General features: G+C 52.7%; 1 protein-coding gene across 12 annotated transcripts in view; it reads right to left on the bottom strand.

The window, feature by feature from the left end:
* ZNF185 (zinc finger protein 185 with LIM domain) overlaps positions 1 to 24801 on the bottom strand; it is a 58029-nt gene that overhangs the window by 7689 nt on the left and 25539 nt on the right. For all 12 annotated transcript variants that reach the window (XM_055081759.1, XM_055081760.1, XM_055081763.1 and 9 more), the window contains 9 exons: positions 22196 to 22300; positions 21419 to 21517; positions 19209 to 19304; positions 18387 to 18476; positions 13326 to 13496; positions 11281 to 11391; positions 10095 to 10175; positions 8014 to 8085; positions 6851 to 6953 (listed from right to left, as the gene is read on the bottom strand). In XM_055081759.1, coding sequence (XP_054937734.1) covers positions 6851 to 6953; positions 8014 to 8085; positions 10095 to 10175; positions 11281 to 11391; positions 13326 to 13496; positions 18387 to 18476; positions 19209 to 19304; positions 21419 to 21517; positions 22196 to 22300 — 928 coding nt within the window. The remainder of the gene's footprint in view (positions 1 to 6850; positions 6954 to 8013; positions 8086 to 10094; positions 10176 to 11280; positions 11392 to 13325; positions 13497 to 18386; positions 18477 to 19208; positions 19305 to 21418; positions 21518 to 22195; positions 22301 to 24801) is intronic.

The following is a 24801-nucleotide window of genomic DNA, read 5'->3' as shown; positions in this document are numbered from 1 at the left end:
CATAGGTTTTGGATCATCGTGTTTTCATTGTCATTTGTCTCTAGGTATTTTTTGATTTCCTCTTTGATTTCTTCAGTGATCTCTTGGTTATTTAGTAATGTATTGTTTAGCCTCCATGTGTTTGTGCTTTTTACGCTGTCTTCCCTGTACCTGATTTCTAATCTCACAGCGCTGTGGTCAGAAAACATGCTTGACATGATTTCAGTTTTCTTAAATTTACTGAGGCTTGATTTGTGACCCAACATGTGATCTATCCTGGAGAATGTTCCATGAGCACTTGAGAAGAAAGTGTAATCTACGGTTTTTGGATGGAATGTCCTATAAATATCAATTAAATCTATCTGGTCTATTGTGTCATTTAAAGCTTGTGTTTCCTTATTAATTTTCTGTTTGGATGATCTGTCCACTGGTGTAAGTCAGGTGTTATGAAAGTCCCCCACTATTATTGTGTTACTGTCGATTTCCTCTTTTAGAGCTGTTAGGAGTTGCCTTATGTATGGAGGTGCTATGTTGGGTGCATATATATTTATAATTGTTATATCTTCTTCTTGGAGTGATCCCTTGATCATTATGTAGTGTCCTTCCTTGTCTCTTGTAACATTCTTTATTTAAAAGTCTATTTTATCTGATGTGAGTATTGCTACTCCAGCTTCCTTTTGATTTCCATTTGCATAGAATATCTTTTTCCATCCCCTCACTTTCAGTCTGTATGTGTCTCTAGGTCTGAAGTGGGTCTCTTGTAGACAGCATATATATGGGTCTTGTTTTTGTATCCAATCAGACAGCCTATGTCTTTTAGTTGGAGCATTTAATCCATTTACATTTAAGGTAATTATCGATATGTATGTCCCTATGACCATTTTCTTAATTGTTTTGGGTTTGCTTTGTAGGTCCTTTTCTTCTCTTGTGTTTCACACCTAGAGAAGTTCCTTTAGCATTTGTTGTAGAGCTGGTTTGGTGGTGCTGAATTCTCTCAGCTTTTGCTTGTCTGTAAAGCTTTTGATTTCTCCGTCGAATGTGAATGAGATCCTTGCGGGGTAGAGTAATCTTGGTTGTAGGTTCTTCCCTTTCATCATGTTAAATATGTCCTGCCACTCCCTTCTGGCCTGTAGAGTTTTTGCTGAGAAATCAGCTGTTAACGTTATGGGAGTTCCCTTGTATGTTATTTGTCGTTTTTCCCTTGTTGCTTTCAATAATTTTTCTTTGTCTTTAATTTTTGTCAGTTTGATTACTGTGTGCCTCGTTATGTTTCTCCTTGGGTTTATCTTGCCTGGGACTCTCTGCGCTTCCTGGACTTGGATGGCTATTTCCTTTCCCATGTTAGGGAAGTTTTCGACTATCATCTCTGCAAATATTTTCTCGGGTCCTATCTATGTCTCTTCTCCTGGGACGCTTATAATGTGAATGTTGTTGCGGTTAATGTTGTCCCAGAGGTCATTTAGGCTGTCTTCATTTATTTTCATTGTTTTTTCTTTATTCTCTTCTGTGGCAGTGAATTCCACCATTCTGTCTTCCAGGTCACTTATCCGTTCTCCTGCCTCAGTTATTCTGCTATTGATTCCTTCTAGTGTAGTTTTCATTTCAGTTATTGTATTGTTCTTCTCTGTTTGTTTGTTCTTTAATTCTTCTAGGTCTTTGTAAAACAGTTCTGGCATCTTCTCGGTCTTTGCCTCCATTCTTTTTCCGAGGTCCTGGATCATCTTCCCTATCATTATTCTGAATTGTTTTTCTGGAGTTGCCTATCCCCACTTCATTTAGTTTTTTTCTGGGGTTTTATCTTGTTCCTTCATCTGGTACATAGCCCTCTGCCTTTTCATCTTGTCTATCTTTCTGTGAATGTGGTTTCTGTCCCACAGGACTGTAGTTCTTCTTGCTTCTACTGTCTGCCCTCTGGCGGATGAGGCTATCCTCCTGGCCATTTTTTCACTGTAAATTTATCAGCCCTCTGTGATTCTAGTTACTGTAGACCAGGACTTGAACCTCAACTTGGCCAGCTAGTGGTGCTGATCCATTTAGGGGGTCACCTCTGGGAACACAGGAAAAAAAATCAACAATCTGGGCTTGCAACACGCCTCACACTGTGGAGCACAGGGACCCTAAAAGGTTGTTGTGATGCTGTGGCCATAAGTGTCTTCTCTTTCCTCCTAAATATAACAATACAAACTAGTATTCCATTTTATTTATTTATTTATTTTAGTATTTATTTATTTTGGCTGCACCGGGTCTTAGTTGTGGCATGCAGGATCTTTGTTGCGGCATGCGGGATCTTTAGTTGTGGCATGCGGACTCTTACTTGTGGCATGTGGACTCTTAGTTGTGGCATGCAGACTCTTAGCTGAGGCATGCATGAGGGATCTAGTTCCCTGACCAGGGACTGAACCTGGGCCCCCTGCATTGGGAGCGTGGAGTCTTACCCACTGGACCACCAGGGAAGTCCCCTACAAACTAGTATTTTTAAATGTTATGTCAATCTAACAAAGGTAAGATAAACCTACAATTAAGGATAGTGACAGATTAGTTTATACAAATGAACTTGAGCCATGGAATGGCATTTCCTGGGAGGCTGCAGGGTGTAGCTGAGACAACACTGGCTCTGATGTCGGAACCGGGATTTCCACCCTCGGTTCTGAGCAGCTGTGTGATCTTAGGAAAGTAATATCCTCTTCACCTCTGTGCTCAGGGACCCCAGGGGTGGCTCTCAGGCACCCTGCCCACATTCCAAGAATTCCCCAAGAATATCCAGCCTATTTTGCCACAATTCCAAGTCCCCAGCCCTGTGGGAGCTCCAATCAGGCACGTTGAAAAGCCCTGCCACTCTGTGCCTCCTCCTCCCGGGCCTGCCAGCCTCCTGCCTGCCTCTGCATCCCTATTCCCTCTGCACGCACGATGGAGACCTGTTTAGCCACCTGCAAAATACCCTTGGACACCTCTTCACCTCTGACTCTGGACCCACCTCCCTCACAAAGCCTTCCTGGGACTCCAACCCACTCCAACTGCACCCTTCACCCAACACTTGGCTCTGTGAGACCAAATGTGCCCAGAGTTGCTTAGGTCTGAGACTCCCGTAATTTTGCTCTCTGTTTAACAGGGGTGCCCTGTAATTAAAGTATATAACCAAAAGTTGACAAAATATTCTGGATCTCTAGAACTTACTTATCTTGGGTACCTGACATGTTGTGCCCTTTGACCATCATCTCCCCATTTCCCCCCTCCCCAGCCCCTGGCAACCACCCTTCTACTCTCTTCTATGGGTTTGGCTGTTTTAGATTCCTCACATAAGTGGTACTAGGTAGCATTTGTCCTTCTGTGCCTGGCTTACTTCACTTAGCATAACATCCTCCACGTTCATCCATGTTGTTGCAAATGGCAGGATTTCCTTCTTTCTTTAAAGGCTGAATAATATCTCATTTCGTGTATATACCACATTTTCTTTTTTTTAAATGTATTTTTGGCTGCGTTGGGTCTTCGTTGCTGCGCGTGGGCTTTCTCTAGTTGTGGCAGGCGGGGGCTGCTCTTCGTTGCAGTGTGCGGGCTTCTCGTTGCGGTGGCCTCTCTTGTTGCAGAGCACAGGCTCTAGGTGCGTGGGCTTCAGTAGTTGTGGCGCGTGGGCTCAGTAGTTGTGGCTTGTGGGCTCTAGAGCACAGGCTCAGTAGTTGTGGCGCACGGCCTTAGTGGTTCCGTGGCATGTGGGACCTTCCCGGACGAGGGCTCAAACCCGTGTCCCCTGCATTGGCAGTCGGATTCTTTTTTTTTTTTTTTTTTTTTTGGTACACAGGCCTCTCTCCCGTTGCGGAGCACAGGCTCCGGATGCACAGGCTCAGCGGCCATGGCTCACGGGCCTAGCCGCTCCGCGGCATGTGGGATCTTCCCGGACCGGGGCACCAATCCATGTCCCCTGCATCGGCAGGCAGACTCTCAACCACTGCGCCACTAGGGAAGCCCGGCAGTCGGATTCTTAACCACTGCGCCACCAGGGAAGTCCCTATATACCACATTTTCTTCAGCCATTCATCAGGCAATGCACAATTAGGTTGCTTCCATGTTTTGGCTATTGTTAACAATGCTGCAATGAACAGAGAATACAGACACCTCTTTGAGAGCCTGATTTCAATTCCTTTGTGTATATACATAGAAGTGGGATTGCTGGATCACCTGGTAGCTCTATTTCTAATTTTTTGCCTGGCTTTGGTGTCAAGATAATGCTAACTTCATAAAGTGAGTTTGGAAGTATTCTTTCTTCCATTTCTGGAACAGTATAAAAAGGATTGGTATTAATTTTTCTTTAAATGTTTGGTAGACTTGCCTGTGAAGACCCAGCCTTGAGTTTTTCTTTGTTGAGAGGTGTTTGGTTACTGAGTCAATCTTCTTATTTATTATTCGTCTGTTCAAGCTTCCAATTTCTTCTTGGTTCTGTCTTGGTAGGTTGTATGTTTCTAAGGATTTATCCACCTCTTCTAGGTTGTCCAATTTATTGGTATATAATTGTTCCTAATAGTTTCTAATAAGTTTTCACGTAAGCACAGGAATCAGGGAAACAGAATGTTCTTTGCCAAATGACATGTCACAGTCTCTCCCTGCAGCACTCCTGAGTCAATTCTGGATCCATGCAGATGGAAGAGCTTCCTACCACGTGGCCTTTTGTTCCTTTCCTCCAATGTTCTGGGCCCCTCTCTACCTCGGCCACTGCTCTGGCCAGACTCTATGTGGACAAGCAGCCTCAGCATTGCCTGGAAACTTGTTAGAGAGGCCAATTCTCAGGTCCCACCCAGACGTACTGAGTTAGATACTGGGCTGGGGCCCAGCACTCTGTCTTAACAAGCCCTTCAGGGGATGGTCAAGTGTGAGATGCACACTCCAGAGTGAGAACTGCTGCTCTAGACCTCCTTACAACCAATAAGTCATACACCCCACTGCTTGACTTCCATGTCCTCCAGCTTATTTGGCTGGTCTCTGCCACCGCTGGAACCTACATTACTGGACCAGCTCACCGCCTCACTGTTATTGTTCCGTTGCACACAGACTAAACCCTGCCAACTCACCTGGCACAATCTCCGCCCCAGTAAGTGCAACTGCCCCTGCTTCACCCTTGTGGTTGAGCCTGGCTAGGGAACAACACAGTACATGCTGACCGGTCTCCATAGGAATGAACGTGCCCTCCCTTCAAGCGGGCTCTGCACAGCCCATCCACCCTGTCTCTGAGACAATATTTCACAGACTCCCTTTTCTTCTCAAGTGTCCAGCACCCCTTGCCCACCCTCACTCAGAGATGATCATGGTTTCTAATCGACTGAGAAAACAGAAGCAAGGACTGAAGTTCTTCATTCTTCCACCAGCCAACTTGGGAACCTCTCTGTATGTGACCCAGAGATTTGGCCTTTCCTATTCCTGCCATGTGTCAACTGGTACCCGTCTCTCTCTCCTACAGATGTACATCATGATCACCATCAACGTCTCTTTCTCCTGCGTCATCAGTGTCTGCTCACTACTGTATCGCTCCCATCAGCATCAACCCATGCCTGGCACCTCTGCCCCACTGTCTGCTTGCACCACTCCCTTACAAAGCCAACCCATCAGGAGAGTCTTCCAGGCTCACTCTGTCCATTTCCACATGAGCCCACTCCAGCCAACCTTCTATCCCCGTCACTCCAGCAAAACTTGCTCCAGCTGAGGTCACAGATGACCACCATGCTGCAAAATTCAAGGTCAATTCTCAGGCTTCATCCCATTTGATCTCTCAGCAACCACTGGCAGGGTGACCAATGCAGTCTTTGGAGAAACTGTGTCACTTGGGGCATCGTACTCTGTGTTACTTCTCACCCTCCTCTGTGGACCCCCTCCTCTTCCCAACCTCTAAATGCTAGAAAGCCACAAGTCTCAGCGTCAGCCCCCCTCTCCACCCACTCACACCTTAGGTGATTTCATGAGGCCAGGGACGGCTCAGGGAAAAAGCATGCCCTGAGGACTCCCAGCTCCAGCCGCCTTACCCTGGAACACAAACTCACATATCCAAACGGCCATGTGAGCTCCTCGCTAGCTCTCACTGTGGCATCTTCAATTTCACTCATCTCCGCCTTCCCTCTGCTCAAACCTGCTCCCCGCCAGTCCTTCCCTTCTCGGTAAAAGGCGCCACCATCCTTTTGGCTAATGGCTTGGGCCCCAAACCTTGCAATCTCCTTTGACTCCTCTCATTTTCTCATAGCCACAACCTGCCAGCTCTATTTTCAAACAGTATCCCCGATCCAGCCACCATCTTGACATGTCCCCTGCCAACTCCCTAGTCAAGTGACTGCTTTCTCTAGCTTGATCTACTGCAGCAGTTTCCTAACTGATCTCCCTTTTCCCATTCCTGCCCCTCTACAGTCGCTCCTTCACCTAGCAGTCAGAGGGATCCTTTGAAAAGCATGAGTCAGACCCTGTCTCTCCACCACCCAAACCGTCCAGTAGGTTCCAACTGCATTTAGAATAAAACCCAAAGTCTCTCTGTGTCCTGAAAGGCCTACATGATCCAGTTCTTAGCCATCCTTCAGATTTTATCTCCTACCACTCACCCCTCACTCATGTCATTCCAGCCATGTGAGCTAAAATGCTCCATGCTGCTGCCCCAGGGCCTTTGCACTTGTTGGCTGTCTGCTGGGAATACTCTTTCCCAAGAAGACTGCTTTTGTTTCCCTCACAGTATTAAGCACATAGTACTCCTTTCGACTTGGGAGCCCATTCAGCTCCCAGTTCTGCAAAGCCTTTGAAATGGAGCACATTCATACAGAGATAAAGCCTTCTCCACACTCTCTGAACCCATAAAGGCTCCCCAGCTCTGGATGATGTTCTCAGCAGCACCACCTGTCTTCCTTACCTTAAAGCAATAGTCATGGCAGCAAAGGCCAAGATGTTCTAAGGTAATCTTTGGACAGTCTCCGATCTCCTGGTTGCAGTAAGTACAGATCCCTCCACTTGTTCTGGGAAATGAAAAACAAGAATCCACGGTGAGGCTGGTACGCAGACTACTGATGTGATGCAGCCAGATCCTGTGGTTTGACGCAGCCAGGCTTAGGCTGCTGCCAGGATTCCCAGCCTGCCGTCTTTTTCTGTGGTGTGAACCGGCCATACAGCCTTGGGCCAGACTGGACCGCAGCCCACTGTAGACCCTCACACTGTTTCCAGAAACAAGTCCTGTATCTTCACCCTACTCTCTATCGTATGCCTGGACACCGCGATCTGACTCTTATTCCAGGCAGCTTGCTTGTCTCTGTCCCTCTGCCTAGCACATCTGCATGGGAGGCTGCTCCCACCTAGAATAGGAAGACATACGTCTTCTCCTACAGGAGACACGTCTCTGTACGCCCTACCTGGCCCCTTGTCTTGATGGCCCTTCTCTTCATGCCTGGGAGCACTGAGTCCTACCTGGAGTATCACAGAGGCAGCATGGGTCCAAGGACTATCACAAAGTCAGTGTGGCTGTAGAGTCTGCTGGGACCTTGTACTGAAGTCCTAGATAGCGACTTGTAGACTGATTATCTCCCCAGTTCCAGGATCCCTGCCTTTGTTCCTCAAGTCACCCCCTGGTTTTCCTCCTCAGACAGGACCTGTCAGAAGTCCCTGCCTGCCTTGCTGCTGGTCCAGGGCTCAGTCTCTTGACAGTGTTGCCCTCGTCACAGCCCTGTTCCTCCCTCCTATTTTACCACCACCAGTCCCAGCTCACAGTTAGTCAGATGGCAGAGTGGAAACACCCCTTACCTGGGAGTACTCAGGGCCCTGGGGTTTAGCCCTAGCTCTGCCACTAACTCACTGTTTTTGCCCTTTGGTCTTAGCTGGATTCGAAGGCTTTCACTGCCACAAGTGTGACACCCCAATGAGGGAAGCAGCGCCCTATGCTGTGGTGTGACACATCCCATCTGGAAATGGACCAGAAGTAGCAAAGGGGCAGACAAAAGCAAACGGACTTTCAGCGTGTAAACCTCCCTCACCTGCTTCTCCTTCTGGAGACCTGTGAGCTCCCTGGTAACACAGCAGACTTACCGCTCAGAGTATGGAGTACTGTCACGTGGGAGTTTCTTCTCCATGTTGCGTGAGTCCTCAGTGCTGCTGACGCTGCAGGAAGCGTGACGGGAGACAGGAGAGCAGTCATGAGTGGAGAATGCTTTTCTGATTAACACATGACTCTGCATGACCAGCCATCATCTGTTATGCTAAATGAACTTGGTGCCAACGAGGCATAATCCTCTCAGAGAAGAGCTCTTACACTGGGGGCAAAGAAGACCTGCTGTGGTGAGGAAGATGAGAAGGGGGTGGCTAGGATTCTGGAGAACTGTCAGTTTCACGGACCAGGGGGAAAGGACCATGGCTTTTCTCCCCACATACGTGCCTCGGTTATAATGTGACAATCGCCAGGAGCCCACTCACAGCAGGAATCAACTAAGAATGGGAACAAGAAAGACAAGGAAACATTCCAACATAATAGTGTTCTGGGTTACACAGTGGAATTAGGGGTGATATTTTTTTCCTTTTCGCATCTTCATTTTTCAATAATATGACTTTTTATAATAAAAAATAATGATCAGAAAAACTATTTCCAGGGAAGGGCAACCAGCTACAAGCTCTGGGATATGGTTTAGTGAAGCTGTCATGCTAACAGGAGCTGTGTGATGATCTCCTGAGGTTAAGTGACCTGCCTAAGGTCATGCTTGGAGTAAGGGGTGAGCCAGAATTTCAGCCCAGCTTCTGATTTCTTTTGAGATTTAAGCTTACCTCTAAGCCTCCTGGAAGGTAAAGCAAAAGGCAAAAACACACTGGACTACAGAACTCTAAGTGCCCCATTAAACAAAATACTGGTGGGACTGGAAGAAAAACCAGGAGATGGACAGAGTTCACAGAGGCAAACGCTAGATGGTACCACAAGGAGGGGACTTCCCTGGCGGTCCAGTGGTTAAGACTCCGAGCTTCCACTGCAGGGGGCACAGGTGCGATCCTTGGCTAGGGAACTAAGATCCCACGTGCTGCGTGGCATGTCAAAAAAACCCCAAGGAAACAAACAAAAACAAAAAACCACATCCCTGACAAAAGCTATAGAGACAGAAAACAGTGGTGGCCAGGGGCTGTGGCTTGTGGTGCTGGGGGCGCTGCTAATGGGTCTGGGGTTCCCTTTTTGTGTGATAAAAATGTCCTGGAATTGGATGGTGGTGATGATTGCACAACGTTGTAAATGTACCAAAACCCACTGGACTGTGCACTTTAAAGACTGAATTTTATGATATATTAATTATATCTCAATAAAGCTACTAGGAAAAATCACTCTAAGGAGTTACAAGTGAAGGAACTGAGGCTCATAAAGGTTGAGCATCTTCTCCAAAATGATCCAACAAATGGGGGTTGAGCAGGCACTTGAACTTGACCCCTACGCCCATGATCATCATTGCACAGCAGCAGTGAAAGCTGGTCTGGAGTCCCCAAAGGCCCAATCCTGAAATAAGGCCAGGATGCACCTCTCTGTTACTAAAACCCTCACCCCAGCAGTGGGGTGATGGACGTGTCATAAAAAAAAAAAATCCCAGGAATACACTGTCTCAGTGTGGGTTAGTTTTTAGCTGAGGTGGCATGGAGGTACCCTTCAATATGGCATCCAGAAGCAAGCAGACAAAGAGATGATGAGTGAAATGTGTGTTCAAATGAGGCAACCTGGCATGCTGGAAGGAGCATGGGAGCCGAAGAGAGGAGCCCTGAGTTCTGGAACAGGATGGAATTAACTAGATGGTTCTTAAGGGCCTCACCAGCTCTATCAAGAGTGATGCTCTCAGGATTTCACAAAAGAAAGCTCGTAGTCTACCAAGAAACAAATACAGGCAGAAACGGACGGTGCTGGAAGTGGAGTGTAGGATGACTTAATGACAAAAGGGGAGTGCAAAGGCACCGAGTTAGGTAGAACATCTGGAAAGGCATAAATCATGTCCGTGAGCAATGAGATCATCTACCTATTCAATAAATGATTACACAGAAGGTACTCTGGGCGGAATACTTAATGAGGTACTGGCGATGCAGGAATGAGGACAACACAGGGCCTGGCAGGAGAAGGCCGTGGCATGGAACGATCTGGGACTTCTCACCTGCTGTAGAATGAAGACGGTGGCTTCCCGGAAGACACCTCAGCAGCATTCACGTACTCCTTCATAAAGAGAATCCCTTTGCTGTAGAAAAAGCATAGCAGAACAGAAAGAGGTATACTGGAAGATTCCAGGGGACTGGGCCTGACCTAAAGCAGGGGTCCAGGACAGGAAGGACCCCCATTTTGTTTGAAGGAGGTGCAGGAGCTCATGGGAATGCCTGGGGGCAGAGGTGGTGGTGCTCTAGCCCCCGTCGGGCAACAAAAGCAGGAAACAGGAGCTGCTAGGCTGCTGAGCCCACCGTGGACTCGGGCTGAAATCAAAGCCCATGAGTACAGCCTGCTGTGTGTGGATTTCAGAGCGCCAGAAAGACGCTCCCCGCAGCCAGTGGTGGGACGCTACCCTCCCGAGACTTCAGTCCAGTGGACTTTCCATTCTCCTCTTTGAGCACATTTTGTTTCCCTTCTGCCTGGGACCGAGATCACCTCTAAGCCTCACCTTACACTGTCAAATCTCCATCAGCAATCTAACCTCTCCCTTCCCACTCTTGGAGCTCCAGGGTGAGCTCAGGAAGTTGCCTCACCCTGGACAAGGCCCTGGCAACTTTGGGAACAAGGTCTACCTCACGATGGGCTCACCATGACACCAAATTTGGCCCCATTTGCATGCTCTGCACTCCAGCCTCCTGGCTTGATGGCAGCAGACGCTCCTCTGATCTCTCCTACACACACACACACACACACACAGTTCACTCAGCCTCCTTGTAATGGCTCCCTTCCTGCACTCTAAGATGGCAGGTGAGGACAGGAACTCAGGTGAGGCAGTGGTTATGTGCCTCTTCTCACAACAGATAACGTGAGAGAGACAGACGTAGGCCCTGGCCTCAAAGGGATTTCTTTGGACTTCACAAGCATGTTCCCCAAGAAACATTAGCAAGGTCCGAAGGATGGCAGAGCCCTAGGAAGTGCCACCTCAGCTTCTCACTGGGAGACTCTGTTCAGGCCCACACACAGGAATTTATATGAGGGGAACTTGGGCTACTCTCTGTGGCCCCTTGACCAATGGGCTGCTGAGAATTGGAGTAGGTACTAGAGCTAATATCAGGGAAGTAATGTGGGACAAAAGCCGAGCCCTTTAGCTCCAGGGAGGAAATAGCCCACAGAACCTCTCTCAGATTGTCCCTTCTTACCTGGTTGAGTTAGACTCCAATTCACTTGGGGAGGCTGGCACATAAACACGAGGCTGCTCCGAGGTGGCAGTGACGGCAACAGTGACCGTACAGCTTGCGGGGTTCCTCACCCTGAAAGAAGTGGAGGGAGGAGCAAGTGTGTCAACACTGAGAGCTGGTGTCTTCCAGGGCCGAGCAGGGTTCTCAGAGGCTAATGCCGAGACTGCCACTTCAAAGACTTTAAAAGAACGCTGACGTTTTTTAAGCAACCCTTGAAAATCACTGAGCTGTTTGTTCCTTGAGGCTCCTGAGATCAGTGGGTAGAAGTACTCGTTTTACAGATGAGAAAGCCCAGGCTACATTGTGAGTTGCTGGCAAGAGCCCAAGCTTCCGGTGCGCGCGCAGAACCACGCCTGCAGCCAGGGCCTGGCCTATGACTCGCCTGGCTACAGCAGAGCTACGGGGCTGCCAAGGACTTGACAGACACAGCCCCGCTCACCTCCTCAATGGGCGGGGCAGCCCCTTCCTGGAATGAGCTCCCTTCCCCCATCCTCCAGCGAAGTTTCTGGAGAGCACAAGGCTGACGGAGAGAGGGACAAATGAATTTAGGTGTCACCGAGAAAGAGATGTGGATGGACCTCGTCTGGAAGTCACCTACCATAAGAAGCAGCAGGAGACTGACAGATATAATGGTTTCTCTGAATCTCCACCACTTGGCGTAGCACACAGCCCCTGGCCTGGAATCCAGTGCCCAGGACTTCAACTAGTTTAAGAGTGGGGAGGGTAGAGAACCATCATGATAGCACCTGCCCAGCTCCCCAGCCTCATCTTCCCAGACTACGTCGCGTGTACCTGATCGCTCTCGTACCTTTGCACGTGACACCAGAGCACCTGCCCTCTCACCCCAGGCTGGGTGCGGTACCCTGCCTCAATGTGCCCAGTCACCCTGTGCCTAGTCCTATGTCACTCTAGGACACAGGAATGCACCATGCAGCCTGAAGGAGGTGGACTGGCTGGGAGGGGAGGCCCAATGGGAACCTGAAGAGACAGACGGGGGATAAAGTACAGAGCCAGAGAGTCAGAAGAGGACTGAGTACAAGAGGCAGGAAACAACATCCACTTCTCACTGAACAGCTAGCAAGTGTCTGGCATCCTCTGATCCATACACAGCATGACAGTCGAGGGGACAGAAGAGCTGAGGGGGCAAGGAGACCTGAAGCATAAGGAGGAGCCGGCTTACCCAAAACGGAGAGGCAGCGGATATAGCCCAGTGATTAGCAATACAGGCTCTGGGCTGACTGCCGGGGTTCTAATCCCTGTTAGGCCACTGCCTGGCTGGGTGACTACTGGCCAGCTATTCAAGCCCCCTCCGCCCCAGCCTCTCAACTATACAACAGATATAATAATAGCACCTCCCTCATAGGGTTGGTGTGAGAACGAAATGAGTGAGGACACATAAAGCACGAGAAGGATGCGTGCACGTTCTCAGCACGCAGCAAATGCTAATGGTTCCTACCGTGGTGTTACTGCTGTGGTATCTGTGTGCTTCCTGAGGGTGCGCTTGGGGGCCTGGCCATCCTGTTCAGTGTGTGTATGGCCACTACCCACAAGTGGTTCATATGAAGTACTTGTATATCGTCTCTGGGTTAGTCCCAACTCATGACCACTTTGGGCAAAGATCTCTGGAGAGCTAAGAGAACGCTGCAATGCCGCCATACAAGGCCCAGCTTAGAAATCTTCGAGCCCCACGAATGGCAGGGCACCCCGTACCCTTCTGCCAAGCCAGGTCTTCACGCTCCATGCGGCTGCCAGACAGCACGGTTCTCTGGGCACCTTCTCTCTGTCAGGTCTCGTGTTGACAGATTTGGTGCTGTGGCTGCAAACTCAAGCTCACAGAGATCTACCCCTAGGATACTCACTGCCTGTCAGCCTCCCATGGGCTCCTAGCCCATCACACCTGCAGTAGGTAGCTGGCATGCCTAGCGTGTCAGGGTTTGTTCTGGGCTCTGGGCCCTGACAAAAGTCAGGTTCAGGCAGGCAGGAGTCCAGCGCAGAGTGGCCCTTACCTGCTGGCCTGGCTGTCCACTTCCAGGTGCTGCTCAGGGCTGCTGGGGTCTGCCGGCTTCTGGGTGGGTGCAGCTGGGTCTCCCCGGTCATCTTGCTGGGCTCCAGGCCTCCCCTGCCAGGCGTCTCCCACCTTGGTGACCACATTCTCCTCCTCAAATTCAGGCAAGGCGCTGCGGAAGAATAAGCCCTTGGTTACCGACTACCCACCAATATCCCCTCCCGTGGCCATAGCAGGCTCCTCTCCCAGGAGGTGGGGCAGACAGGAACCCGGCCTGGCCCCCACCTCGGGGAGAGCTCGTGTCTTCCTCAGGGGAACCCCAGCGCCGCTGCTCCCCTCCCACCAACAACGGCTGTCCCCACGTGTATTACACGAAGCCCGAGCCCAGATGCTTTTGTCACCCCCTCAGTCCAGCAAGGAGGGAGTGCCTTCCCTGCTGTCCTGGGCATCAAGCTCTTTGGGAGATCTTCCTTCCTTCCGGGCCTCACAGCACAGCTACCCTCGCACATCCCCATCCTGAGGTGCTTCGGAGGGCCCTGTTCTCAGTGCTGGTGCCTCCTCCTCATCCCGTGTGACGGTGCTGCTGCCTGGTGGCCTCAAGCACCAAAGATGTCATATGCCCACTGGCCGGGGCCAAGACTGAGTGAGATTATTGAGAACATGAGCCTAGCATTCCAAAAGATGAATAGCTAGTTCGCCATCACCTTGATCCTGGCCCATCCCGAACTCAACCCTCCTAACAGCAGCAGCCCGCCTCCAAAGGCTGGTGGGGCTATCTTAGGCCAAGAAGATCACACCACCAGCTACCTCCAGCCCTAGGACTCTATTCATGGAAGTTAATCCCATAGTTGGCAGGCAGGCTCGCTGCCTTCAAGCTGGAATAACAAGGGGAGTGGAGCTCATACCGTTTGGAGAGGATGCTCTCCTCAGACAGTGCCAGTCCCTTAGCCAGCAGAATGCCCTGACACACCTGCCCCACCTCTGCCTGTGACATACAGGCTTGGGCCAAAGGCAAACCAAGAAGGCCTAAAGAGTTTGTTTCCCAACTCTGGAAGCCCTGAGCTAGCTTTACCATGGACTTAATCGGAGTCCTGTACCAACCCATATCCCCTATAGAATTACGGTAATAGAAGTTATCCTCACCAAGTCTGTGAGTAAAGCCAAGATTCTCAGCAGAGAGCAATTTGGATGTCCACTGCGACACAGGGACAAGTGGAAGAATAAGGCTCCTTCACCCTAGGCCTCAGAGCAGAATCACTACAATTATAGGCGGTATAACCCACCTAACCCGTAAAAAGGAAATCTTCCTACAACAGTCACAGGAAGTCTTGCTGAGCAATGTAACAACACAGAGGTCTTCCAGGCCCCTCATGAACTGCCCGGAAGTCAAGTGTGCTACCTCCATTACACTCCTCCAATGGTGGACAGCAGTTGTCCGCGGTGAACAAATGTGGTTAAAGTTCACCTGTTCCCAATGCGGAGAGAACACAACCCCGAGAAGCTCAGACTTGCAACACGGAGGACAACAGCATACGCTTTAGATGTAAAGTCTAATAACACAAATTTAGTGGGGAGAAGGTGAGCTAATCTATCTTATTAAATGAAGTCAGGCCAATAAGGCTGGTAAAGGGGACCAGAGGCCAGCTTTCTGAGTGTCCTTAAATAGTTCCCGTGGAAAGAGATAGTCCTCTGGGACTGGTTCATTTGGCTGTAACTTATTATAGGAGAATCCAACATTTATGTAGTACTTTGTGCCAGGAAATCTCCTACACGCAAACGCATTTAACCCTCACAACAACCCTGCGTGGTAGGATCTATTACGGCCACTATTCCACAAGTAAGGAAACTGAAGCACGTAGATGAGTAGGATACCCAAAACCACATAGCAAGTAACTGACAGAGCTTAGGTTTGAGCCCAGGCACAGAAGTCCGTGCTCACCATACTATACCACCTCTTCCTGTACCTGTACTGTGATGAAGCAAACCAAGTTAGAGTAGGGTGGAGTTCCTCAACTTTGGGACAGCTCCACTGCTCTGCAGGAGGTCCCTGCCCAGCCCCGTCCCCCTCCTTCCCCCACCTCTTAGGAACAAGCCCCTTCCCCACGGAGCCCCAGCGCCCAGAGCAGGCAGCTCCGCCCGAGGTCCCTCGTGGCTGGAGGGTCGAGCCGCCCTCCCCGCGTGTCCACAGCTCCTGGCCCCGGCCAGCTCTGAAGACCAGCGCCCGGAGACCACCGACACCAGGGCACCCCGCCAAACAGCCCCTTTGGCTCCTTGCGGGCACCCGGCTCCCTTCCTCTCTCCCGCCTCCGCCGGCACTGCGGCGAGGGTGCACACGTGGTCGGGGGGAGGGGCTGCTTCGGCCCCAAGGCCGGTGGAACCACCCATGTCCTCCAGGCCGTCGGGGGAAGGGCAAGGGGGAACCCAGGGTGCCCGAGATGGGCGGCCCGGCCCAATTGTGATCCCCGCGCGCCATCTAGCGGCAGGCGCGGGCACGACCGCGGGAGAAGCGCCGCCGAGGCCGCTCACGCCCACGGGAGCCATTTCGCTGTGGGGACGGTCCCGTTTCCCGATGCACACCGGACCAAGCTCGCGGCTGCAGGAAATGGCGGCGCGCGCAGGCGCACACTCGCCGAACGCAAACGCGCACCCTCCCCGGGCGCGCACGCGCACACAGGACGATCTCACGCTGGTCTAGACCCCAAAGCGTGCAGGCATGCGCGAGTCGGGAACGCACGCGCAGGCGCACACGTTCTGCGCAGGCGCACACGTTCTGTGCCGGCGCGCGTGCGCAGGCGCACACATGCGTGCCGGCGCGCGTGCGCAGGCGTACAGTGCGGGCCGGCGCGCGTGGGCAGGCGCTCACCTTGCGTGCCGGCGCGCGTGCGCAGGCGTACAGTGCGGGCCGGCGCGCGTGGGCAGGCGCTCACCTTGCGTGCCGGCGCGCGTGCGCAGGCGCACACGTTCCGTGCCGGTGCGCGTGCGCAGGCGTACCTGTTCGTGCCGGCGCTCGTGCGCAAGTGCACACGTTCTGTGCCGCCTGCGCAGTTCCCTGCAGAGCAGGTGGGGACTCTGTCCACCTTTTTTTCTTCCCATTGCAGAGTCTCCTGGCCTCCCGTGACATCCTGACAGCTCTAGGACAGAGTTTGTCAGCCTCACCATTATGGACATTTTGGACTCGATAACTGGTGGGAGCTGTCCTCTGCACTGTAGGACGCTGGGCGGCATCCCTGGTCTCCACCCACCATTTGCCCGTAGTGCCCTCTTCCCAGCTGTGGCAATCAACAGTGTCTTCAGACATTGCCAAGTGACTCTTGGGGGGTTGGAGGTGGGGGAGATGCCCCTGTTTCAGAACCACTACCCTAGAACAACTGAATCTAAATCTCTCCGCGTGGGTCACAGGATACTTGAAAAATAACAACAAAACACTTCTCAGGTGATTATCAAGTGCAGCGAGAGTTGTGAAACACTGATCAAGAAAGTTTGTTTTCATTGTGCAAATTTTTAATCAGAGAAAATTAGTTCGAAGCCTGGACTCTACAGTTAGCCAGATCTGAGCTCTATTCCTAGCTTGGCTCTTCATAGGAGCCCTCCGTTTCCTCCACTGTCAAATTGCATAATAAGAAGCCAGATCCTTCCCCAGGTTTGGGGAATATTACATGCGATTGTGCAGATGGAATGCTGTACACGTTAACCATCTGACAGTTACTGGTTCTGGGTCTTGAGAATAGGCTCCAAAGAACAGAGTTCATAAACTAGCTTTTCAAAGTTTTTCCTGGGGTTTTTCTTAGAGCCTCTTCAGTTGCGACTCAGCTCTGCCATTTGGAATTCCTTGACAAGTCAGTTAACCTTTCTGTGCCTCAGTTTCCCCATCTTATCCATTTCACAGGGTTGCTGGCAAGAGTAAAGCACCTGGCAGAGCGCACTATAGGTGGCAGGTTTTGTTTTCACTCCGTTAACTGCCAGGGCAATTTGAAACAAAAAAGTCACATAATAGGGCCTCATACCTTAGAGATCCGTTACCCACCCCACCCCCAGCATCACGGTTTATGTAGGGGTGACAAATGTAAAAAAGTAGCTGTAATGTGGTGTGAAATTGCAAAAATTCACTCACTTTTTAAACACCTGAATCAGACCGTGTTCCTCTCTGGCTTAAAACTTGAAAGAAGATCCAATCTCCCTCTCATGGCTTACGAGGGCACGGTTCCATCTATGGTCCCCCTCACTGGGTAGGCTACTTTATGCTTTGGAACCTGCTAAGCGTGTTTCCCAAAGCAGGGTTTTAAGTTTGCTCTTCCTAGAGTTGTTGGTTCCTCCACTCATCTAAGTAGTACCCTCCTCACCACCATGACTCTCTATCTTAGCACCCCGGCTGTTTCTTTCAAAGCACTGTTCTTCCCAGGAGTCACAGAGACCTGACTTCCAGTCCTTTGTTATTCATTATAGTTAGGCACAAAGCTCACATGATTGTGGGGAGGGCCGTATGAGACACTGAGTACAGGGCTGTGCACACAGTACGTGCCCCAAAGTGAAGTAGCTGTTGTGATTATTAACGATATCTGATACAAAAGGCCAATCAGCCCCGGCCTACCTTGACAAACCTCATGTTCCACGCTTAGCTACTTACAGTGCCCAGTAAACACCAGGTTATTTGGAGTCCTTTGTACATCCTGTACCCTTTGCTTGGAGGACTCCTATTCACCTTTCAAGATTCAGCTCAAAAGTCACCTCTCCCATGAGGCTGTCCTGGGGCCCCCTTCCCCTGTTCCAGTCTGGACCAGGTTTTGTCCCCCATTAGCCCTGTCCGATTTGTCTGTGTCCTCCAGTCTCCAGCACAGAGCAGGTGCCTTCCAAGTGGTTGCTGACTGAAAGAGTGGGTGACTTCCTGACTATGGAGGACTTCCTGGCGGAGGCCAGAGGTTTCCAGCTGGGGCTTCAGCCCTCGCCACGTCCCTTGGGCCAGCTCACGGGCCTCACTGGCCTCACCTTCCCAGCCAAAGGCTAATGTACACTTGAGCCGCCTCTCTCCACCGCACAAGCTCAGCACTGTTGGCTGATGCCTTACCCCTTTGGGTCCGTCTCCATGTCCTCCTGGTGTGCTGGGCTGTTGCTCTTCCTGTCAGCCAGGACAGCAGAGGCAGAAGTGGCACCAGAGCTGAAGGAGGAAGCACACAGACCTTCTGAAGCCTCAGACCAAAGGAGACTTGGGGCCCAGGTCTTCCCCTTCCCAGCTGCATTCTCACAGGAAAGGAGGACCTACATCTGGCCGTGACCAGCTTGGCATTCCTGGGGAAGTGTCCTCCTAGTTTGGGGTTCCAGCATCCTTGCATGACCTACACCTCCCGGGGCTCTGTGGGAATCTAGAACGATCGTTCCTTACTAAATGTTGCACGCACCCACAGCAAAATGGCCACTTCCCACTGGTGGATTGGTAGATGAAATAGGGCAGAAGCCTGCAGCCTGGGAATGCACAACCTCTTCCCATCGCACCTTTGCACCTCCCCAGCCACCTCCACATGCTCCCTGGGGCTGAGCCCTCTACTGCCGGCTGGCTGTCCCTGGGATTCTTCCCACCGACTGCTCCTAGCAGGGTCTCTTCCCAAGCTACACTTCTCAATGCCCTCTTCTCTGCCACCTCAGCTTGGGTCCCTATGGGTAGGTGCTGAGTTGTCTGGGTCCTCTGACTTATCACCTGTACCCACTCCTCCACTGCCCCTGGTGGGTGGGTTCACCTCCCAGCCTTCTCTGTCCTGCAGTGATCACCCGATGTGAAGATGGCATGGAGCTGAGAGGTTCAAGGGGGACCCTGGGGCGCTGGACGTGAGGATGAACCCTAAGGCCGTCTGGCAATGGGATTGGTCATTGGGCAGTTGCCCCCCCCCCTTACCTGGTGGCTGCTGGTCCAGGCTTGTGAGGCTGTGAGTTGGCGCTGGGCCCCTCCTGATCATCCAGGAGAGGGGTAAAGACAGCAGGTGAGCACAGCCTGTGGAAGGAGGCCAAGCCTGGTCTTGGTTCAGGACTTTGCGTCTTTATGTCTACTCCCCCCAGGAGGGTGGCTTCTCTTCCCAACAGAGGATGGGTACTAAGGAGTTCCTCCAAAGGGTGCTTGGAGCACAGTACTCACTCACATCCTACAGCTGACTGACACCAGGACGGCGTGGCCTCGTGGTGAAGTGCACACTCCCGGGGGGGGCACATTACTCTGATTCAAATCACAGCTTTATTAAGCTTCTGGCTGTGTGACCCTGGGCCTCAGTTGGATCATCGGTGAAATGGGGTGACAACTGTGTCTGCCTCATACATTTTCTGAGAAGAGTAAATGAGTCCATAGATGCCAAGTACTCAGAAAAATGCCTGGGCCCCAACACGTGCTGAAGTGCTCCTGTGATTATTACGGGGCCCTGGGGCCATTTGTAGAAGCAGCAACCCTCTGCAGTCCGTCTGTGCCCATCAACGTGATACAGACTCAGTGGGCGCTGCCTTACGCAGCCTTCGCAGGTATAGGCTGAGTTCTACGTCTCTCTGTGACTCACAGCATGCCGAGCGGTTACCTGTGCGAGCCTGCACCCTCCACTTGAATAGCATGCTAAGAGTTCCTCATGTTTGTTTCCACACCCACTTACACCAGTTGTACTTGCAACCATAATCACTGAATTCAATTAGTAAGTAAACTCAAAAAAATGAATGGAAAAGGAGAGTGGGTGTTTTTTTCATGACAAACAACCTTTTCTTTGCAAAGACCATAAAAGCAAGTCTCTTAAAAATCATTGTCTGTAGAAGAGACGATGTAAAAGACTGTTAAAAGTCATAAAAGTCTAGAAGACATTCAGATAATTTTGCAAGTTAATATGAGCTTTGGCTTCATTTTAAGGAAACTGAAAGCAGAAGGTCAAGACTTCATTTTGCGCGGGGGCATAGGCAAGAAGGATGCTCTGGGTGAATATTCGAAGATGAAGCGGCCAAGAACCAAGCCCAGTCATGTTGGACCAGAGGATGGAGTCAGCCTGCAGGACCGTGCTGGCCAGCTCAGAGCGCCGGGGGCCCTCCCCGCTAGCTGGCCAGCTCAGAGCGCCGGGGGCCCTCCCCGCTAGCTGGCCAGCTCAGAGCGCCGGGGGCCCTCCCCGCTAGCTGGCCAGCTCAGAGCGCCGGGGGCCCTCCCCGCTCGCTGGCCAGCTCAGAGCGCCGGGGGCCCGGCCCCGCGGCGTTTCCTGGCACCGGCTGAGGCACGGTGGGCAGGCGCTGGGGCCCGTCATCCTCTTCCCGTGTTGGCTTGTGCTACTGATTTGGAAGTCGGGCCTTGGGGGTCCAGGCGTCAGTTGCAAACTAGTAAAGTTGGTCAGGGCAAGGGGCTCCCGGTGGGCTTGGGCAAAAGTAGGGGCGGCTGAGAGGGCCAGCTGGGAAAGCGGAGATTCCCTCCTCGGCCAGAGTGCTGTGGGGCAGGGGTGCCGGCTGGCAGCGTGCCTTGGTGGCTCTCTGTAGACACCGGCTTCACCATTCCTCCCTGGCCATCTGTTCTGAACCATAAGGGCTCTAGCACAGCTTGGAGCTGAACTATCTGTGCCAACGTCTGTACACCTAACCTTTGCCCCCAAGGACGAGTCATGCTTGGTTTGGAACCACTTGGGGACGAGTGGGACCTTGCCACTCCCCAGATCACCTGAGAAAATGGCCCCTGACTCCACCCCGGGCCGAGAAGTCAGAGCCCAGCTAGACACGCTCGTCTCCTACTTTGTCTCACTGGGGCCACTGCTTTTCCGCTCACTGAACTTGAGCGCAGAGCTGGCCAGAGGAGGAAGGTGGAGGAGGCTTTGGGGCTTCTGGAAGGGTTGAAGGACCGCCTTCCAGCTTGCCCTCACAGCTCAGCCAAGAAACAGGAAGGCAGCGATTCATCCATCATTCCCTCCTTCTCCACATGCTCGTCCTGCCTGCCCAGGCCCGCCCTTATACCTACTTGGGAGGAGCTTGAGAGCCAGGAGACGGGACTATGGGAAATGACCAGTGCCCCGCCCCCAGCAGCCCAAGCAGCTGTGGCGACTTGACCAGGAACACGAGAGACTCAACCACTTGGGGCCACGGGCCTCCCCCCAGGTAGCTCACCCTCCTGTCCCAGAGCTGACGTCTGCTCCAGCCCAGCCTTCGGGTGTGGAGCCCATGGCTCCGGATCCCACGTTGCCATCACTTGACTGTGCACTTGATCTGTTATGGGAAGAGAAACGTTCGCTGACTGATGGGGTTTTCGTTTAATTTAACTCACATGTCCTGAGCGTGGGCCTCGAGGACCAGAAGCCCAGGCCTTCAGCTGCCACCCTGCGCTGCTCCAACTGAAGCCAAGCTGATTATCAGCAATATTTCTGCCTTTTTTTCCAAACCTGATGGGCTGGGAGCAAGGGTGGAGCCAAGAAACAGAGCAAGGTGGCACGATGGGGGGCCACTAATAAACCACGGAGCCCAGGGCGGAGGCAAGGCGCCCCGAACAATCGTGGGTCCCCTTCCCTCATTCCGGCGCTGGGGCTCCACAGGGTCCAGGGCTGCGCACTGAGAAGACAACGGCGGGCAGACCAGGCTGTGGGCTCTTACCCATCACTTCCTGTTCAGGAAGTGCCCAGCTGTGAGCGGCTGCTCACCGGCCCCAGGCTCCCCTGGTCTGGCTTGAAGGACAGGTCAGTAGGATGGCTGTGGGATGGCTGGGGCACGACCAACCCCTCTGGACTCAGCATCCCCTGCACCCCCTCCGCGTCTCCCTTCGCCTACAGGCCACCCCGGAAGGCCCTGTTAGGTGCTCTGCCGGGGTCCATGAATCCTTTGGTCACTGACTTCCCGAAACCTCCTTGGATGGGGAGGCCACATGGGCTCCGTGTCCCTGCACTGAGTTACCTTTCAGAGTCCGCATCAAGGCCCTTGAAGGCCCTTTCACCAGTCAAGTCTCCCTTGGGCTCTCTGGGGTTGGCGGCTTCGTTGTCTTTGGAGCCCGGGGAAGACCTATGGTGGAAAGAAACATAAGTTAACTACCCATCAGCCAACCAAACGTAGGTGGGGGCGGTTACCTCATCCCCGAATGCCAGCTTTCTCCAAAGAGTGCAAATCCTGATATTGCAGGATTGGCTAATTATCAAAATCTACTAACGGCTACTGTCGACGGAGGGTCAGACCCCATTCTCATGACTCTGAATGCATCAGCTCTCCACATCAACCCCGCACCATGGTCACTGTCCTTATCCATGCCCACTTTCCAGATGAGCAAACTGAGGCACAGAGAGCCTGGAGTCACTTGCCCCGAGTTCCACAAGTAGCAAGGGGAAAAGCTGAGATTTGAACCCAAGCAGTCTGACTTCCGAGTTCCAGACTACAACCTTCTATGGTGTAAGACGGATCCTAACTCCTGTTTCGACCTCCCTCTATTCTCTCTGAGGTCATCAGGGAGCCTCATGGTGTCAAACCCAACAGAGACACTCCCTTCATTCTCACCATTCAGGACCACTGACCCCGTGGGCCACTCCCGCCTTCTCTCCCCCATCCGTCCCGCATGACTCCGTGTCACTGGCTTAAATGTTGGCGTTCCTGGCATCCCTCTCCATCTGCAAGCTCGGCCACCTACCTTGGTCACCTCCTCTGCTCCCATGGCGTCAACTGTCATTCTTAAGCCAGTGACGTCTGCCCGTTCCCACCTCTCCTCTGCGCTCTGACCCGCACCCTCACTGCCTCCGGGACCGGTCCTCAGGCACCTCGCCCTCAGCGTGGCCAGAACCGACCACCCTCACCAGCTGCCCTCAGGGGAATGACCAGGCAGCTGCCACCTCCACGATACGATCTGGGCTCAGTTCGCTCGCTCCTCGCTCCCCGAGTCCCTTGACGTTGAACCCCATGTAAATATCGACGTTGAACCCCATTATTTCTGCCCTCATCCCTCTGCAGAGAACGTGGAAATCTCTTGAGCCCTGACCTCTCCCCTTAGTTCCCACTACTGTAGTGACTTATGGAGCAAAAAGCGCAGGGAGGGAGTCAGGCGGTGGGGTGGGAGTCACGGATCTGCCTGCTCTTGGCCGTGTGGCTTTGAGGGAGTTTCTTAAGCATTCATGGTCTCAGTTTCCTCATCTGTAAAATGGGCATAGTGATTGCATCTACATCCTGCATGGGGACACGTGTCAGGCTGTTTGGGACAGGGCAGGGCTTAGTGAATTCTAGCTTTCCCTCTTTCCTCCTTTCCTCCAACTTGACTTTCCTGTTGGAAGGCGGGGGAGGGGTGCTCCAGAGGATCTCCAAGGGCTGTTATAGCTTTGTCACTCCCAGACAAAATGCCCGAGGCCTTATGGGGCACACAGCACAGACCTTCCTGAGAGACAGCCTGGCTTCCTGCTGCGTCTCTCAGGGTCCCTTTGCCCCTGTTTCTCAGGGACTGGTCACCTTAGGGAAAGCAACGGAGCAGCTTCCAGCGTTGCCTTATTAAAGACGTTGTCACACTGGGTGACTCGCCATCATTCCAGCAATAAATGCCCCCGCAGTCCTGTTCTGGGCCAGCCAGGCCTTGAGCTCTCCAGGAGCTCGGAGTCCTTGGGGCAGAGCCATCTGTGAGTGCACAACTGTGACCCTCTGCTGCGTGAGCGCAGCGCGGAAAGCCCCTCACAGAAGCTGCCTCAGGAAGAAACACGAGCAGAGGAGGGGCTACAAAAGGGAGACATCTGAGCTGAGACTGAAGAATGCAGATGGGAGAGGGCATCCCCGGCAGAGCCTACAGCCTGCACAGACGAATGGGGCTGGGGGAGGCTGGGGGGAGGGCCCAGGGAGGAAGTTGTGCGTGAGGGGAGCCTGGGGAGGGGGTGGATGAGCCCTGCCAGGCAAGGGAGAGAGTTCAGGCTGCAGAGCCTAAAGGGGAGGGGGCATTGCAGGGGCTTTCCCCAGGGACTGGCATAGGACTGCTGCGGCCCTTTGGAAATGGCACCCAGGTAGAAATATGAAGGCGATTCTGGGATGGAGCGAGCGATGAAGGAGGCCTGGCCCCAGGGGAAAGGCACTAGGGACAGAAATACATCTCAAATACAATGGACAGGACTCAGTGCCCGACTGCAGCGAGGGTGGAGAGGGGGAGGAGCCGGTGAAGACAGTCAAGGGCCCCAGAGATCGGAGTTCTCACTGCCCCCAGGATGAGCCCGGGCTTGTGCTCTGGCCTCCCTCCCCAGACTCTGGCTTCACCAGGTGGGGCCCCAGTCTGCCGGCTACACTGCTGTGAGCTGGGTGAGTAGCTAAACGAGCAGCAGTCAGAGCGCCTCCGGGGACAGGCGGCCCCGCCCTGCTCACATCTCCCTCTGCGCCCCCACCCCAAGCTTGCCCGGGGCCCGCTCCCGGCCCCCCAAACCCTGCCCGCACGTTACCTGACCGTCTGCCCCCTCCCTCGGGGCAGGGGCTGGGCCTGCCGTGCTCCCTGCTGGTCGGGCCCCCCCCCCCCCCCCCCCCCCCCCCCCCCCCCCCCCCCCCCCCCCCCCCAG

The sequence above is a fragment of the Physeter macrocephalus genome, chromosome 21 (genome assembly GCF_002837175.3).
Source record: "Physeter macrocephalus isolate SW-GA chromosome 21, ASM283717v5, whole genome shotgun sequence".
NCBI classification, from domain to species: Eukaryota; Metazoa; Chordata; class Mammalia; order Artiodactyla; family Physeteridae; genus Physeter; species Physeter macrocephalus.
Note: the sequence above shows the minus strand (reverse complement) of the source record. Positions and strands in the feature narration are given on the sequence as shown.